Below are 13738 nucleotides of genomic sequence, written 5' to 3'. Positions count from 1 at the left end.
GCGCCAAATGTCGGATTTCGGGTTCCGGCAGACCCTTGAGGTCCTACCTTCATGCACCCCTCCGCCTTACTAGGATCTAAACTGAGGAAAGAACAACACAAGAGACACGGGGTTTATACTGGTTCGGGCCACCGTTGTGGTGTAATACCCTACTCCAGTTTGTGGTGTGGTGGATTGCCTCTTGGGCTGATGATGATGAACAATACAAGGAAGAATAGCCTCGCGAGGGTCTGTTCTTGGCTGGGGCGATGAACTACTGGGAGGAGCTCAGCCACCTTTCTTTCTCTCTACCTGATCTTCTCTATCTTTCCAACCCTCCAGCTCAGCTCTCTTTTCCGCTTCGTCTCGTCCCTCTGCCCTGTAGGCGGCTGGTCCTATTATAGAGGCCCTGGTCCTCTTCCCAAATATCGAGCGGGAAGGGAGCCAACAATGGCGGGCTAATTTGAAGGGGGGCAGCTAGTATCAACTATCCTGACAAAAGTAGTCTTCGCCTGCGTAAAGCTCTGGTGATGACGCCGTCTTGGGCTCCACGGTGACCTCCGTCTCGTAGTCCTCCTGGTCTTGGTCTCGTTGCACCAAAACGGCAACCTTTGCCTGATGTCCCGGTACTCCGCGGCTGCGCTTGCCCCCTTTGCACCAAAGAGGAAGGGAGGACTCTGCGCGGGCTGGCACCCGCCTAGCGCCCCCGGTCGTCATGGCTTGCGTCACGGGCACCTCGTGAGGTACCCCGCCTTGATCTCTCCGCCTCCTTGTGAGCCAGCCTGACAAGGCCGCGCCTGAGGAAGCTCCGCGTCGTCCGCCCCGCGAGGCTTGGCCCCTCCCGAGGGTCTTGGGTTCGTGTTGGTGAAGATGGGCCACGCTGGGCCCCCCTTTGAGCCACGCCGCAGGCCGCAGGCAGGCAAGTCTGGGGACCCCCGTCCCCAGAACGCCGACAAATGTCACTCAAGGATAAAGAGGAACTTCACAACAAATCAAGTGGTGCTTACAAAGCCTCATGTGAAGCCCCCACATCATCGAGTGAGAAACAAACCTTCAATGAAGAATTGAGCTTAATGGTGAAGAACTTCAACAAGTTCTACAAGAGTAGAAGCAAAGAGAGAAGTTCCAAGTCAAGGTCCTACAATGACAAAAGATCTTCTAGTCGAGAGCGAAACTGCTACAATTCTGGAAGGCCCGGACACTATTCCAATGAGTGTACGGCCCCCTACAAGAGAAGAGAAGATTCTCCCAAGAGAAGAAGTAGAAGAGAAGAATCACCATCTAGAGAAAGAAGGAGTAGAGATGATCGTTATGAACGAAGACCCTCACGGAGAAGCAAGGATTTGGAAAGAAAGGACAAGTCATCAAGGAGCTACACAAAACGAAGACATCAAGCTCATGTTGGTGAATGGGTATCCGGCTCCGACTCCGACAACCACTCTGAGAGAAGCTATCACTCCGACTCCGAATATACTCAAGATGAAGGTGTCACCGGTCTAGCACTTGTGACAACCAACTCCTACGACATATTTGACTCATCAAATGAAGGAGTTGGAACATGCTTCATGGCTAAAGGCCCAAAGGTATCACACCCCGAGTATGTTGATTTCAATAGTGATGAAGATGACTTGTTAGGTGATGATGATTTACTTGTTGACAACTCTAGTGATGAATACTATGATGAAACGTCAATTAATCATGCTAATCAAGATAAAACGAATGACAATGATAAGGAGAAGATTGAGTCTCTAACTAAAGAACTAAACACTCTTAAGTTAGCTCATGAAACTATCTTAGGAGATCATCGAGAACTTTTAAGGACTCATGAGAAATTACGCTTTGAAAAGCTCAACCTTGAGCAAGAGCATGAGTTCTTAAAAGCAATCAATGATGATCTTCGCAAGAAAAGTTCTTCTTACATTGCCAAGCGTTTACTCGTATCCACTTACATGCCTCAAGTCAAGTCTAGTAATAAGAACAAGAAAGATTCTTCCTCTAGTAGTAACAATAATCATGCTAAATCCAATATTGTTGCTTCTAGTAGTTCTCTTGATTCCACTAATGATTCTCTTAGCCAAGTTACACTTGAGCAATAAAATAGCTTATTGAAGGGAATTATAGAGAAAGGTGTTTACAAGAGCCTTGCCGGAAGTAAGCAATTCGAGGAAATTGTATGCAAGCAAGGAAGGCACCGGAAGAATCAAGGTGTTGGTTTTGAACGAAAGTTCAATGCCAATGGAGTTGAGTGGGAAGAAGATCAATACCCCAAGACGAAGTTTGTTCCTAACCAAGAGAAGTATGATCCTACTTCTTTCAAAGGGACACAAGCTCAAGATGATCTTCCACCACAAGACCACAAGCAAAAAGGCAAGGACAAGCTTCAAGAGGAAATTGATGCATTTGAAGAAGCTCCTAAGGCCTTGGTCAAGTGGGTTCCCAAGACTACTTAAAGTTCCACTTCATCAAGTACAACTACAACACCGAGGATTCCCATCAAGATGGTGTGGATCCCGAAGAAGAACTAGAGAGTTCTTGAGGGTGACTCCGCCAACATACTTCACTCTTATCATCTTGGCAAGAACAAGTGAAATCAACTTCCACATCTTGCACTAGTTCAAGGAGTCACAAACCCTCTTATTGGTAAGACAAGGGACAAGGTAACCTAAAAGCTTTCATAGACATCATCTTGTGTGTGCATCACTTTATGTCTATGGATATCCTTGTTTGTTCCTTGTGGGACTAACCCGTGTATGTATTGAAAGTGCAACTCACTCCAATGGATAGCTCCAAATGATCTACATCAACATTGAGCATCCACATCTTCAACATCTACATGAAGTCATCATCGACGAAACCCAAGGTTAGTTCATCCCTCTTAGGGGGGATCTCACATCTAGGGGGAGCTTTACTCTAAGAATTGAGCTAAAGCAACTCTAATGGTGTGAACACAACAATGCTTTATGTAAAAGTGGTAACCCCACTTGTGCTTAGACGATGCGTATGACCTATGATCAAATGTTCTCATTTGACTCCTAAGTCAATATACTCATATATAGATGACCTAGTCATCGCAAATTGTTTGATAGATGCTAGAATTGGTTGTGCATGCTTTGCCACATATTTCAATTGCCATTTTATTGTGTGAGCATGTTGATTGCATATTTCACTCATTCGAGGACATCCACTTGTTGTTTTGATTGATTGTTTTTTATTTTCTTTTGCCAAGTGGATGGACAAGAATGCCTAAAAACCCTCTCTAGCTATCTATGCTTTTCTCGTCTCAAACACTATTCATGCTACATCACAAAATTTGATCAAGTCAGATTTGAACCACTCTGTGTGAGGAGCACTCGGAGTCCCCGATTCATCATAGACTTAAACTTCCAAAACTTCTTTGTGCTTTTCGGTCTGACCGATTCCTCCATTTCGGTCATACCGAGATCACTAAGTCGATCTAGGTTTTCAATCTCGGTGCAACCGATTTGAACCTTTCGGTCACACCGAGTTTCAGTAACTGCTTGCAGTTATGAATCTCGGTGCCACCGAGTTGTTCCACTCGGTCACACCGACAGGATCGAGCTATATATATCCACGGGCAAAAAAATTGGAAATTTCTCCGAAACCCCTTCGCCCACGCATAGCTCTCTCTGCCTCCAGGGTCTCCGGATCGTCTTCCTCGTCGCCAGCCGCCTCTTGTCGCTGGTCTCAGCCGCCGTCAACGGAATTCTTCCCCGCCGTTGCCGCCGTAGTGAGTTCATCGCCGAACTAGGGTATGGACTCGATCACAATGCTATCCCCGTCTGATTCCTAGCACATTGTGTTCACTATGATTCTTACCACGATTGAAACGCTTCTATCCAGTCAAAACACTCCGTAGATTAGAGTTGAATTGAAAATTTAGGGTTAGGTTTCCGCCGAAACCATCTCGGACCATCCGAGTTGTGGAACTCGGTACCACCGATTCGGCTCAGGCCATTGCACATGTAATTTTCGGTCTGACCGAGAATTGTAAATCGGTGTGACCGAGTTCAGGACTTTTTGAAACCCTACCAGTCTCGGTGCCACCGAACTGTGACTCGGTCTGACCGAGTTCACTAGTTTAGGTTCCAACAGGTGCTTCGGTATCACCGAGTTTACAAATCGGTTGATCCGAAATGCTTTTTGTGGAAAACTAAAACTAAGTTTTTGACTCATTCTTTTGCAAAAACCTCTACATTTTGTGATGCTCATCCACTCTATCTCATCTATATCTATTCACAGGGTCTGCTGTCAGTATTTGCAATATGTCTGATCAGAGTGACAGCCAGAACAGGTCAGAGGAGCAGGTTCACCTGAGTGAAGGCACTAGTCCATCTAGCAGTTCAGATGATGGTAGCAGGAGCACTCCCAGCAACTTGCCCAAAGCTGCCACTAGAACAAGGAAGAAGAAAACTTCAGAGTCTGAGGATGAAGACTATGTGGTAGTTGAGGATGAGGCCACTTCCAAGAAGAAAGTGGTTAAGAAGGAATATAGCACTGCTAGTGCCACCAAGCCAGGCATGAAGCAAAAGGTTCCTGCAAAGAGAATTCCAATGTCTAAGGCTAGAGCATCTACTCAAGTCCCTTTGGGATCTGAACCCAAAGATGTTGCTGCAGAAGCAAAGAAGAGGAAGGAGAGGATCAAAAAGACCACTGCTAGAGTGCTTGGGAGATCCTCAATCATGAGAGATTCTGAAGAGGAAGAGGAAGAAGAGGTTGCTGCACCAGCACCTAAGGCCCAGAAGCTTATGGGTGGCTGCTTCATCAAAGCCCAAAGAAGCACCCAAAGCAGCCTCCAAGCCCAATAGTGCACCTAAGAGGAATACCAGGAGTATACCAGCTGCTGAGAAGAACAAGGCCCCAGTGCTTGAAGTTGCTGCTGATGAAGATGATGAAGGACAAGTCCTAAGGAAGCTCAAACCCAAGATTCCAGACCACAATGATGCTCATCCTGTGGCTGAGAACATGAAGATCGGGAGAGACTCAGGACTGAGGAAATGGAGAGAGACAAACCCATATTCTACAAGAATAAGAACTGTTGTTGACTACAGGTTCCACACAAAGGAACAGCAAGATTTCTATGAGATAGTGCTGCTGGACAAGAAGCCTATAGTGTGTGAAATGAGGTGGGTCGACTGGAAGTATATCAAGGAAAATGAGGAACACTATCCTGGTGTGTTTGATAGCTTCAGTGCTTGTGGAGTTGCAGACTTTGTTGGGAAGAAGCTCACAAAGTGGAATGAGAAGCTCATAATGCAATTCTACTCCACAGCACACTTCTATCCAGATGGCAGGATAGTATGGATGTCTGAAGGTACAAGGTACCACTCAACTATTGAGGAATGGGCAAATCTGATCAATGCTCCTAAGGAAGAAGAAGATGACTTGGATGTCTATGCCAAGAAGAAGATGGATCACAACTCTATGGCAAACATGTACAAGGAGATTCTTGAAGATGATCTTGAGACTCACCAGTTTGGGTCAGTAAAACACTTGCTGTCATGGCTGCCTACAATCAATTGGATCCTTAGGCACACTCTCTTGCCCAAGTCTGGTGATCACGGAATGATCAGAGGCCATGCAATTAACTTGCTACATATATTTGATGTGCCACAGAAGTTCAAGGTCATGAGCCTTATAGTTGAGACTATCAAGAGGACTGCAGCAGACCAGAAAAAAAGTTGTGGATATGCCCCACAAATCCAGGAGTTGATAAACTCAAAGATTGGCACAGGCACATACCTGTTGGATAAGGAACACTTGCCTATCTACCCAGACTTCAAGGACAATCAAGTTGTGATGAATGAGAATGAACCATCATCAGTACAAGCTCAAGAGAAGAAGAAGAAAGCAAAGAAAGAGAAGGCTGCCAAGATGCCAACTCAAGAGGAGGCATCTAAGTACTTTTTGAAAAGCAAGCAGGACCAGCTTGGTTATTTGATAGCATCAACTCTGAGGATTGAGAAGGGGTTGGCCACCCTGACTCAAAACTAGGAGAGCTTAAAAAGAATCGTGGAGCACAAATTCTATGATTTAGATGTCAAAGTAACTGAGATTCAGTCAGTTGTGGAGCAGCTACAAGATGATATGCAGGAGAGGAAGGGCAGAACAACCACTGATGCATTTGCCAGAGTGCCTCGAGCTCGGAGATCAACTGCAGTGCCAGTAACAGACACCAGAGCCACTTCATCTACACCAGCTACAGCTTCAGTGCCACCAGCTCCAGCACCTACCCCAGCAGCTCCATCTACTTCGACTGAAGCCTTCATTCTTGGAGTTCTCCGGACACCACCACCTGAAGACCAAGCCTGAGAGACGTTTTAGTGCTATGCATTTTCTATGAACTTTTTGGTAACTTGTTGCCAAAGGGGAAGAAACATGTATAGATCATAGGCTTCGAGAGAGAGCATTGCTTTTTATTCTCTCTTGCTTTGATGGTTGAACTTTGTTTGTCTTTTGATTGCTTGAGATACTATGCTATTATCTGTGAGACACTGGTGATCATGTGGTTGATCATAAGCTACACTTATGCTTGTTAGATAATATTATCTTACTTATCCTTATATGATCATTCACTTTGCTTGGTGATGAGTGCATGTATTTAATTCTTATCATTTTGAGCGCTCTACCAAGATGTATGTGACATGGAAGAGTAAGCCGTGATCCTAACTCATTGTGCATTTGCAGTCCAAAGCAAATCTTAAGATATGCACAAATTTAGGGGGAGCTCTTGCTTTTCACATACTTCTCAAAGCGACAATATCTTTCACTCTTATTATCATTTGTCGAAGCTTTGATCTATATGTTGTCATCAATTACCAAAAAGGGGGAGATTGTAAGTGCAACTATCCCTGGGTGGTTTTGGTAATTCCTAACAACATATAGCTCATTGAGCTAACATTATTCCAAGATTAATATTTCAAGAAAAGCTCAATGAATGGCATGGCATGGATAAGGAAAGTGGATCCCTCAAAATTCGAAGGACAAAAAGTTTGGCTCAAGCTTGAAGCTCAAGACGCTACATTTTATATTTTAGTGATCCAAGATCACATTGAGTCTATAGGAAAAGCCAATACTATCAAGGAGGGATGAGGTGTTGCTTAATGGCTTGCTTGCTCAAAATGCTTAGTGATATGCTTCGAAATCCTCAACTACCTTCCCACATCCACATATGACCTAAACCAAAAGTCAAACTCAGCCCCACCGATTCTTTCTATCCGGCGCCACCGAGTTTCAAATGGCATAGCCACTGCCACAAACCCTAGGCAAATCGGTCTCACCGATAGGGATCTCGGTCTCATCGAGATGGGATTGTAATCTCTCTGTTTTCCTTCGTAACGTTTCGGTCTTACCGAGATGAGCGATCGGTCCCACCGAGATTGCAATGTAAACTCTCTGTTTCCCTTTTGTAACACTTCGGTCTCACCGAGATGAGTGAATCGGTCCCACCGAGTTTACTTGACCAACTCTCTTGTTAGCTTATTACCAAAATCGGTCCTACCGAGTTTGTGTAATCGGTCACACCGAGATTACGTTATGCCCTAACCCTAACCATATCGGTCCTACCGAGTTGCATCTCAGTCCCACCGAAAATCCTAATGGTCACTAAGTTTGCTGAATCGGTCCGACCGAGTTTAACCATTCGGTCCCACCAAGTTTGGCAAATTGTGTGTAACGGTTAGATTTTGTGTGGAGGCTATATATACCCCTCCACCCACTCTTCATTCGAGGAGAGAGCCATCAGAACATACCTACACTTCCAATACACATTTTCTGAGAGAGAACCACCTACACTTGTGTTGAGGTCAAGATATTCCATTCCAACCATATGAATCTTGATCTCTAGCCTTCCCCAAGTTGCTTTCCACTCAAATCTTCTTTCCACCAAATCAAAATCCTGTGAGAGAGAGTTGAGTGTTGGGGAGACTATCATTTGAAGCACAAGAGCAAGGAGTTCATTATCAACACACCATTTGTTACTTCTTGGAGAGTGGTGTCTCCTAGATTAGCTAGGTGTCACTTGGGAGCCTCCGACAAGATTGTGGAGTTGAACCAAGGAGTTTGTAAGGGCAAGGAGATCGCCTACTTCGTGAAGATCTACCGCTAGTGAGGCAAGTCCTTCGTGGGTGACGGCCGTGATGGAATAGACAAGGTTGCTTCTTCGTGGACCCTTCGTGGGTGAAGCCCTCCGTGGACTCGCGCAACCGTTACCCTCCGTGGGTTGAAGTCTCCATCAATGTGGATGTACGATAGCACCACCTATCGGAACCACGACAAAAACATATGTGTCTCCAATTGCGTTTGAATCCTCCAAACCCTTCCCGTTACATTCTTGCAAGTTGCATGCTTTACTTTCCGCTGCTCATATACTCTGTTGCATGCTTGCTTGAATTGTGTGGAGATTGCTTGACTTGTACTAAGATAGCTAAAATCTGCCAAGAACTAAAATTGGGAAAAAGGCTAGATTTTTATTTGGTCAAGTAGTCTAATCACCCCCACCCCTCTAGACATACTTTCGATCCTACAGATTCCTATGTAAAAACTATTTAAATCGCCTAAGTAATGTCATGTTCACCGAATTTAAGCTGAAACGTTGTCACGTTTGCTAATTTTTAGCTGAATTCCTTTTCAAAAAGTATTAAGCACGCCTTCTGGGGGCGACCCTGGGGCCGGCGGCTGGGAACCCGAAAGTCCCCAGGTCGATTTTACCGCCGGTTCATTTCCAGGCGGCGATTTTACAAGCCGCCTGGGGGCCAAGAGCATCTCCAGCCGTTGCCCCCCAGGAGGCATAAAAATCACCCCCTGGGGGCGAGCTGGCGATACAATCGGCGCTGGGGGCGGTTGGGCATCCAGTCGTCGCCCCCAGGCGCCAAGATTGGCCCAGTTTTCAGCCCACTTTCGGTGAATAAAGGCCCCATATGGACGATAATCGGCCCATATTCGGCGTGGTTCGTCGTGGTTCGGCATTCAACTATGAACATAAATATATTTTTTATCACATAGTTCATCACAGAAAATCAAATAGTTCAACAAAATAGTGCAACAACAAATAGTTCAATGCAAATTATATAGTTCAACAAATAAAAACTCATATTTCATCACACGTCGAGCCCGACGTCACCCTTGAGCCTCCATAGGTGCTCCACTAGATCCTGTTGAAGTTGATGATGCACCTGTCGGTCTCGGATCTCCTAACGCATACTAAGGTAGGCAATCCAGTTTGCCGGTAGTTGGTGATCAACTTTGGCTAGAGGACCCTGTCTGTAGTATGGTTCAGTGTCAAACACTGGCTCTTCCTGCTCGCTCTCGATGATCATGTTGTGCAAGATGACACAGCAAGTCATGATCTCCTACATTTGATCTTTCGACCAGGTCTGAGCAGGGTAGTGGACAACAGCAAATCGAGATTGGAGCACACCAAAAGTCCACTCGACATCCTTCCTGCAAGCCTCCCGCACCTTGGCAAAATGGGACTTCTTGCCTCCTGGCACAATGTTTGAGATAGTCTTCACAAATGTAGACCATCTCGAATAGATGCCATCATCTAGGTAGTACCCCTTGTTGTACTGCCGCTCATTGACCTCGAAGTTCACCGGAGGAGAATGACCTTCAACAAGCTTGGCAAAGATAGGGGAGCACTGCAGCACGTTGATGTCATTGTGAGTTCCTGGCATACCAAAGAAGGAGTGTCAAATCCAGAGGTCTTGTGTGGCCACTGCCTCAAGTACCACACTGCAACCGCCTTTGGCGTCTTTGTACATCCCCTGCCAAGCAAATGGGCAGTTCTTCCATTTCTAATGCATGAAGTCGATGCTTCCAAGCATCCCAGGAAATCCTCTTGTTGCATTCTATGCTAGGATCCGAGCAGTGTCTTCCGCATTGGGTGGTCGCAAGTATTGCGGTCCAAACACTGCCACAACTGCCCCACAGAACTTATAGAAACACTCAATGGTGGTGGACTCGGCCATGCGCCCATAGTTGTCGAGCGAATCACCGGGAGCTCTGTATGCAAGCATCCTCATCGCTGTCGTGCACTTCTGGATCGAGGTGAATCTAAGTTTGCCGGTGCAATCCTTCTTGCACTTGAAGTAGCTGTCGAACTTCCGGATGGAATTCACAATCCTGAGGAAAAGTTTTCGGCTCATCCGATAACGGTGCCGAACGGCAAAGTAGTCGGAGTAGAGCATGCAGTAGCCTTCGAGATGATGTCGGTTCTTTGCTTTCACCCGCCCCGGCGCCGAGCCACCTCACCGTGGCTTTTCATTACTCGCCAGCAGCTGGGCGAGGGCGACGAGCACCATGAGATGCTCTTCTTCCTGGACGCCGGCCTCGGCTTCCTCCTCCAGCAGCGTGGCGAGCGCTTCCTCGTCATCTGAGTCCATCTCACCGAGGCAGGCAAATCACCGAACACCTTGCGCCCGGCGGGCGTGTACCCGCCGCTAAACTGCCCCTCCGCGGCCGGAAACGGCGGCCGAAAACGCCCAGCTGCTGGTGGAGGGGCTGCCTCGGCGAACCTCTGCTATTTTTTCGGTGGGGATTGACTATCTAGCGGTGAAGGGCGGTGCCGGGATACAGGTAATGGCGGCCGAGGGCGCGGGGGGTGAGAGGCAAGTCGGGAAAGAAAAACTTGACTTTTCACCTAACGGTGTAGGCCAGTCGCGCTTTTCTCTTGCGCCGGAGCCTCCGATCGCCCTGCGACCGTCGGACCAAAAGCAAATCAAACACGCGCTTTTCGACGTCCTGAGAACGTGATTGGTACGGTTCTTTTACACCGACGCCGAAAAAATGATCTAAAGGATCTGTTGAGGACGCGGCTGTAGATGCTCTTGCTTGGAAGGAACTTGTATCCCGTGACGAGCCTAATCTGCCCGCGCGCGTACACTTGAAAGGAACTTGTATCCCGTGACTCCACCGACGTGGTCCCACGTCCTAGCCATGCCTCGGCGCTGTGCCGGCGAAAGGGTACGCACCACGGGCCCTCCACTCTTAATGAGTGTGTTGACCCTTAATTATATGCACGTTCGCCTAGACAAATCCCGGTAGTTAATTGCTCCAGCAGCACCAGCACTTGATTAAACAATCCAATCTTTGGCGCTCAAGTACAAGGCGTTACAGCTGTGAGCCCCTATCCTCACGTCACGTCACGTTGCCACACCAACAACCAAAACCAAGCCGCGTTTCATCGCTGTCCTTCACATGACAAACATCTCCATTCCCATTTCCACCATACAGTTTTTGTTGTTTAAATAAACTCAAATGCGCTGGACAAGCTGAAAGATTCTTCTTACCGACACAATCACATGTACTACTACTACACAATTTTCAGTACTTTGTAAAATTCCTAGTAGTGAAGTCTACTGCTTCAGATGAGCCTGAATGATAGTAGTAATAACAACCTCACATGGAGTAGCTCGTAACCAGCAAGTGACTAATTTCGATTTATTCGAACCGTAATCTTACAAATAACAAATCACCAAGTTATACATCCACCAAAAATATGTTTAAGAAAAGAGTGAATTCCATTTTTTACCTTGTAGTTGTACATTTGTGACACATATTACCCTATTTAGCGGAACTTTTATCGAAATGTCAGATTTTGGAGACTTTAACACGGTTTTACCCCAGTTTTACATTTTGTCTGTTTATGGTCGATAGGATCGGCATGTTGCGTCATTGATTTGTAAAAAAAATTGTAAGGATCGGAGGGCATCATTGGCGATCTTGTCCAAGCTTCTCTTGTCTATCTATTCCACTCCTTGTGGCCGTCCACATGTTTTTGGATACAGGGCGTCACCTCACACCTTACCTGATGGACACGCATCAAAAAACAAGGGTCCAAAAATTTCAAAAGGGGTATTCTAGACGAATTTTCACTCGAAGGGGTAATTAGTGTCACAAATGTATAAATATGGGGTAAAAAGTGGAATTCACTCTTAAGAAAATTCCAAACAAGAACAAAAATAGAATCAACTTTGAGGGAATTTACACCGACGATATTCATGGTCTCTACTTTCCAATATAAAGTGAAAAATATATGTTTCCTGAATGTTTTGCATGGCAGTCCCTAAAGTTGGCATTATACCTAGAAGGTCCACTTCCAGATCTTCACACGGACTCTGACCTTGCACGAGTGCGCGGCGGTGCTCACCGTCGCGGTCGTCTCGGCGTTGTCCAACGCAGGCGCAGGCGCCAGGGCGGTGCCATTCTTCCCCTTTACCTTCTTCGGCGCTGGCGGAGGTGGACTGGGTGGCGTCACCTTGATGCCCTCGCAGTGCACCTGGATGCCCATCTTCTTGGTCTTGAGGCTGCCGACCTTGACGCCGGCCCGCGTGTCGGCATCTATAGCGACGGAGAAAGCGCCGGACTTCTTAAGGTCAGAGCCGGCGCCGCTGGGGTCTACGGTGACACCAGCGCCGGTGATGGTCGCAGTGAAAACGGTGGTGTTGCCGGCATCATGCGCGAACCCGGGCACGGTGGCGTCCCCGAGCGGGACTGCGTTGGCGGCGGTGGCGGCCGAGAATGAGAAGTCGTCGTAGAAATAGACGAGCTTCTTGTTGGGGTTCTTGGCGGTGACGGTGAGCTGGATGGAGTCGGTGAGGACGGGCGCGGTGGTGGAGGAGGAGAGGTTGAACGTGCTGAGGCGGACAGAGGAGACGGTGAAGCTGGGGCGTTGCGGCCGGTAGAGCACGTAGAAGGCGCCGCCCGCGGCCGCGGCGACTAGCGCGAGGAGGACGACCACCAGCAGTGCCCAGCAGAAGCAGCAGCAGAAGCTGCACCGGCAGGACCGCCCGCGCCTGCTCTTCGCCTGCCCCTGCGGCCTGTAGATGGGGCGCTGGTACATCTGCGGCTTGGGCGCCGCCGGGCCGCCGCCTCCGTTGGCCATTGGGGGCGGCGGAGTGGGCTTGGCGGCGGGGTAGACGCGGTCGGCCATTGCAGCCGCCGCAGACAAGGACGCGGAGGCGGAGGCGGCACCTGCTTAGACGCGGTGGTGCTGGGCCTGCTGGGTGGTTGAGTGGTTGCGGTCAGGGAGCTCGAGTTGAGGAATTTTGTTGAGCGAGAGAGATCTAATAAAGGGAGGGAGGGGAGAGAGAAAGTGTACGCGCGTGGTGAGGTGAGATGAACAGAGACGCGTTACCTTACGGCCGATGGCTTTACCTCACCTACTAATAATTTGGTACTTTGCCTAGTGCGACTACTAGTTGGTCCATTTCTGTGTGTGTACTGTAATAATTATATACTAACAAAACAAAGGCCAACATAAAATATTTGGTGGTTTTGTTTTGTGACGCTTACCCTTTTGATCCTCTTCAACTACCATTGCACACTTGCATGGCATGTAGGATGGCTCGGCAGAAAATGCGGATTTTTTTTTGGACGCGTGCTCTTCTAGTGCACATAGAGCAGAAAGAGCATATCAAAGCCACTTCAACTTTGACGCAGATGTTCAAATTTGCAATGAACTAATGGCATTATAAAAGATATATGTTTACTGCTTTGCTACCATGAACTAATTGCACTATAAAGAACATCAATGTATATGAGATAATCGTCGTGGACGATTCATGCAAGTTTCTTCACTTACTTTCAACACGCGAAGCTAGAGTGTCATATTCAAACATGCAGCTGGCTTGATGTGTATCCTTCAGTAACCATCCATGTGTTTCTCATTAGCTGGTGGGGGTAGTTAAAGCCTTTGACTTTAGTGCTTTGAGCCGCTTTCAGTAAGTTAATATGGAGAGAC

General features: G+C 47.3%; 1 protein-coding gene across 1 annotated transcript; it reads right to left on the bottom strand.

The window, feature by feature from the left end:
- Positions 1–11871: 11871 nt before the first annotated feature.
- LOC119368584 (NDR1/HIN1-like protein 13) lies at positions 11872–13050 on the bottom strand. The gene has a single exon (XM_037633805.1). It carries the CDS (start codon positions 12926–12928, stop codon positions 12080–12082), a length of 849 nt encoding a protein of 282 aa, XP_037489702.1. The 5' UTR covers positions 12929–13050; the 3' UTR covers positions 11872–12079.
- Positions 13051–13738: the final 688 nt, after the last annotated feature.

This window comes from Triticum dicoccoides, chromosome 1A, assembly GCF_002162155.2.
Source record: "Triticum dicoccoides isolate Atlit2015 ecotype Zavitan chromosome 1A, WEW_v2.0, whole genome shotgun sequence".
Lineage (NCBI taxonomy): Eukaryota > Viridiplantae > Streptophyta > Magnoliopsida > Poales > Poaceae > Triticum > Triticum dicoccoides.
Note: the sequence above shows the minus strand (reverse complement) of the source record. Positions and strands in the feature narration are given on the sequence as shown.